The 5516-nt window shown below is 31.9% G+C and overlaps 1 protein-coding gene across 1 annotated transcript; it reads right to left on the bottom strand.

The window, feature by feature from the left end:
- Positions 1-1434: 1434 nt before the first annotated feature.
- LOC112783489 (transmembrane emp24 domain-containing protein p24delta3) lies at positions 1435-3784 on the bottom strand (the record flags this gene model as incomplete). The annotated part of the gene is made up of 4 exons (XM_025826462.3): positions 1435-2181; positions 2311-2387; positions 2690-2902; positions 3620-3784. Coding segments are annotated over 4 exons (600 nt in total), but the record flags the coding sequence as incomplete, so codon positions are not given.
- Between the last annotated feature and the right edge of the window lie 1732 nt (positions 3785-5516).

Below are 5516 nucleotides of genomic sequence, written 5' to 3'. Positions count from 1 at the left end.
AAAGAAAGAAGGGAGTGGTAATTATTCAATGTGCTATATATGCTATATTATATAAGCCTAAGCGTGCATGCAATAGGGCTTCTTCTTCTTGTTGTTGCACCATCTTTACTTATTAGTTATTACTACTCTTCCTTTTCATGTTTCCACACAACTCACTAGTAGTGAGTGCCTCTTGCTTTATTATATTCTAGTGTGCACTTTTTTATAAATTAACTTTGAATAACAATGATAACAAATTCAGTTTTAGTCGAGATGGTATTAACTATTAAGTATTTTAGACTAAAATTAAAAAGTCATGAGTTAATAATTTTATTTTTATAAATTATATAAAATGAAAGGTATTTTAAAAAGAAAAATTTGTACACCGAATTTTTTTCAAATCTCCAAAAAATGAGCATTAGCTATATACTATATACTAATTAATGGGTTCATGTTAATTATTTCTATGGACACAGTTTATTATTTAATAACATTTAAAAAATACTACTAAAAATAAAGTTACGTTTTTATTATTTGAAACACTTTTTTAATTTAAAAATAAAATTATATCAAGTAGTAAAAATATCATTTTAATTTTAAAAACGGTATTAAATATTGCCAAATAAGTTGTATAATCACCAACCACCATAATAATAATCATAGGAGACTCAATCTAAATATTATATATATTAAGTGTTCAAAAATAATCTGTCTAACAGAAGTATGTAACTTTTATGACAGAAATCCACTGTTCTTCTGTTCAACACACTGTGCAACTTATAATCTTGCCTCAATTGGTCACAGATACCATATACATAGTACTATAGTAGTAGCAGCAGCAGGAGGAGTAGTAGTGGTGGTGGTAGTGGTACTATGGCAATTATATATGTGGTTGAGGTTGTGATTTCATTGTCCTTTTTGACTTGCTTCAAAAGGAGGATGCAAAATGTGCTGGCCATGTTTCCCACTCAGTTTGTAGTTATTACTTTGTCAACTGATCACTGTTCAAGTGTTCATCACCACTTCAAACTTGGACATTTATTCTTCTAACAATCAATTTATCCTCTTAGGAGTCTTGACATACAAATTCATCTTTTAAGTAGAATAATTAATCATATTTTATGGCTTACATAATCATGACGCCTTTTATGGAGTGCAAAACATCCTCATTCACGTGAATCATAAGCCTTTTGGTTGTTTGATACTAATTAACGGAAAGCATAAACTAGTCTCATACATTTGTGTTGTGTGAAAAAAAAGTACCTTATTTTAAGAACTCCTTATGGACCGGAATAACATAACTTGCAATTATTTCATTAGGATTATTGTTTTCCATGGTGGCCAAATCAACATTTGTTTTAGCATTACAAGATTACTGGATAGTTATGGCCGGAAAACATTAGAATGCTCAAAATAACCGTAAATCAATTATACTATGAGTACACTAAAAATCAATTACCAAATTAACTAATTGTATAAAATACATGGCGCAATACAAAATATACATTAAAAACGTATAAAACAACATATGTATATAGACAAAAATATTTGGTAACTGATTTTTGGTGGCCCTGTAGTATTTTTTGTTTAATCAATACAATGCTCTGCCTCTAATGCCAGCCAACTCTGCCTCAAAGCAATTTCCAGTGCCATTAACAGGTTTCACTTTTACTGCTATTGCTATAGGCAAATTGAATCCATCTACAAGGTTAGCATCATAGTAATGAGGTTCAACAAGAGTGAAGTCTGCAATTGTTGTCATGCTCTCACTCTGACCCTTAAAGGGTTTGTGCTGTGTTATTTCCCTTCTGTCTAACAGTTCTCATAAACCATATCATGTAACATAATCCAGTATAATAATTATATTATATTCATATATTATAAAGCATTAATTTTGAAAATAAAAAAGGAACTTGTGTATAAGAAGATCTGGAAACGCTACATATGTTATCAAAATCTTTCCAGCTACAACTTGTGAGTATACTTGATGAAAATGCTTATATATTATTATACCTTTCTTTGTTTCACTAATGATATTAAGCTAACACTAGCACAGTTTAGATTAGCTTCTTCTTCTGGAAGAATCTCTTCAAATGCCACAATTGCAAACCCGAAACTCCGATGCAGATGCCCAAGGACATTATACTAAACCATGCCACCCTGGCATTCGTTCTTTCACTCACAGCCCTCATCTCTGCTTCCCTGAGTTAAAAATTCAAAAAAAAAAAATGAAACAAAATCAAAACAAAAAATTTCGATATTTTGCGAAAAATAAAATAAAATATTTTTTTGGGGGCAGGAGATGTTGTCATGTTGACATGATCAGGTTACCTGCCCTTCAAATAAAGCAAATTCTCATGGATGGCCTCTACTGCTCCTTCTAGCTTTCTCAGCTCAAGTTCAACTCCCTATGCAGTATCAATGTACGGGAAAAACAATCAGTAGAAAGGAGAAATCAAAAGAAACGATATATATATATATATATATGAATTTCAATGTGCGTATAACTACAAAAATATTTCCCGTTATAGTGAAAATCAATTCAATGAAACTAAGAAACCAAGGATGCAGCTAAAAAACATTTTCAACTCATGCTTAAACTCCTTCCTTATGATGCCTTGAATAAATGCCAGCCTTGTGAAACTCATATACATGTTGTAGACAATGTTCACAGGTAGATAAAAGTTATAGATGTCACTTGGATATTTACCTCAATCTTCTCTTTTCTGGCAACCGACTCCCAATCCTTGGCTGCAATTCCAGTTTTCCAATCAAGACTCACACTGACCTCTTTAGCTCCCTGATAATGGGGATCAATCCAGAAACATGCGAGGTAGTTCCCAGTTTCTTGAGTTGTAAATGCAAAATTACCATGTGTTGTATTCTCCTTGTAATAAAGATTGTTTCCATATGGTGATGTCACCTAAAATATAACATATTACTATTAAAAACAAACAGACAAGTATAAAACTATTCAACAAGCTGATGTGAAAAGATAGTCATCCAAGCACCAACATAACAGTTATATCATGATGCCACTTCTCTTGTAACACTAACAGTTTTCTAGCTTTATGAACTTGAAGTATGTTCAGGGTTTGACAATTGACACGAAACTCCATCAATTGGAAACCCCAAAAGAAAAAAATGTTCTATCATCAAGATAATGCGATTTTAGTCTCAACGGCAGAAATTAATCTATTGGCATAAGTGCATGATTTTCACAATAATTCAATAACTCTCAATGGACTCAACAGGAGGAATGCACAAATAAGGGGCAGATTTGAGGGTATGATTAGAACAATGATTAAGCTTTAAGCCTCTCCAGCTGCAGAACTAAGCATACATGATAAAACAACAAATTTGGAGAAGTTTGCATTAGGTCATTAACTGATACTAGTAATAACAAACCTAAACGTGATGATAGCCATAGTCAACATTTACGCTTTTATATAACATTATGGACACCAACTAATTCTACAAATAAATAAAAATTTCCCCCTAACAACCAATCGGCCAAGGCAAATCGACAGCAACAAGTTCATGAATAGGAACACAATACACTCCCACCTCGAATTCTCATAATGGAAAGAAATCTGATCTGGAATTTAAAGAGCGACGCAGGAAAGAAATGTGTGTGTACCTTGACACCGATGGAGGGTTGAAGGGAAGAGCCATCGGGAATGACGACGTAATCGGTTAAAACGACGACGTTGGTTTGGATTTCTTCGGAGACGCATTTGGTGCCAGAAGACGGCAAGGTGAGCCAGATTCCGAAGGCGGAAGGTATGGATGCCCAGCGTGCACAGCATCATCTTCCCCATAGCCCCTTCTCTCTCTAGTCTCTACAACAATGCAATGTTGGTGTTAAGGAGCGTCACAAATTAGGGTTAAGCTCAAAACTCCTCCGATCTCTGTGTCTCACTATCCCTGCTTAATTCAGTGAGCTAGGTGCTTTAATTTCAGTTTTCTTTCTCCTTCTGCTTCTCTCTCTCTCTCTCTCATTACATTCATTAATATCAATTATTATTTATATTTATTTGTGTTGTGAAAATAATTATCGGTCAACTGTCTTTTAAGGGCAATATACACTCATTTAAATTCTCTAAATTTTAAATTTTATTTTAGAGGATAAAATATAATTTATCATCATTTATTTTATAAACGGGATTAAAAAAATATGAGAGAAAAAACACTCAATTGTAAGAGATATCATTTTATTTTCTAAAGTAAAAATCTAAAATTTAGATGATCCAAATTCAATATACACACATAAACCAAACACATATTAATATTAAGTAGATTTGACTTAGGCCTAATTTGAGTAAACAGCTTAATTAAACTCATTTTGAAAAAAAATAACTTAAACAATAAACCAACTTGGGTTGGTCGAGTGGTCAACTCACTCGTCCGCTTAAACAAGTGTCGGGGATTCGAATCTCGCCTTGTGCATGTAGCAACCCATTGGCCAGCAGCAGACCCTTAAATGGAGTTCCAATCCGCGACGGATTAGTCCTTAGTCTGTCAGGATGGGGGATACCGTGGGCAACAAAAAAAAAAACTTAAACAATAAATGACTATATTAAAAGTAGCTATAAATAAGTTATTTTGTGTTTGGATTTTTAGTTTTAAAAATGATTATTTTATAGAAATGTGATAAAAAGTAAAGTATTATGAGAAAAATCATTTTTTTAACTTCTCTATAAACTCCTAAATGCCTTCTTAGAGAGCCGCAATTTGGTTTTAAAAATTGTACCCAGATATTAATATCACTACTTTTTATAACTCAAAAACTCAAAAAAAATTACTTTTAAAACTTTTCAATTGGGCCCTTAGCAGTATAATAGTTAATTCGAATTCAATAAATTCGATTTATGTAAATACATGAAACGCTACTAATTCAAATCTTTTTAATTCGATTTAGTACTAAAAGACCTAAATCAAATTCATTAAATTCGATTTATATATATATAACAGTTATTTATTTTGGGACTTTCAAAGAATATTAATATGTGTTTGGTTTATGTACGAATATTATCCTGTCTTTAATGTGCTCTATTTGCTTCACCAGATAAAATAGAATTACATATATAAAAAAGAAGAAAAAATAATTATTTGTACACATAAATTTTACAAACACCGATAAAAGGATTTGTTAAAAAATATTATATCCATAAAAATTAAATTCATCTGACAAAAATATTTAAATTTTATATTTTTAAAAACTTTAATAAAATTTTGAGAAAATATTATTTTTTTTTGTGAGATATTAAAATGACACTTTTATCCCCTCTATTTATAAAATGTATATTTTTCTCTCTTATAACTTTTAAAAAACTAACCTCGTTGAGTTGGTCTAGTGATTAGCTCACTAGTCCACTTAAGTAAGTATCGGAGAGTTCAAATCCTGCCTTGTGCATGCAGCAACTCATTGGCCAGCGGCAAACCTTAAATGAAGTTCAGTACCGCGACGGATTAGTCCTTGAACTGTCGGGTTGGGAGATACCGTAGGAAACCAGAAAACTTTTAAAAAACTTCCT

Source organism: Arachis hypogaea, chromosome 13 (assembly GCF_003086295.3).
Source record: "Arachis hypogaea cultivar Tifrunner chromosome 13, arahy.Tifrunner.gnm2.J5K5, whole genome shotgun sequence".
Classification (NCBI taxonomy): domain Eukaryota; kingdom Viridiplantae; phylum Streptophyta; class Magnoliopsida; order Fabales; family Fabaceae; genus Arachis; species Arachis hypogaea.
This window is presented reverse-complemented; position numbering and strand designations above follow the sequence as displayed.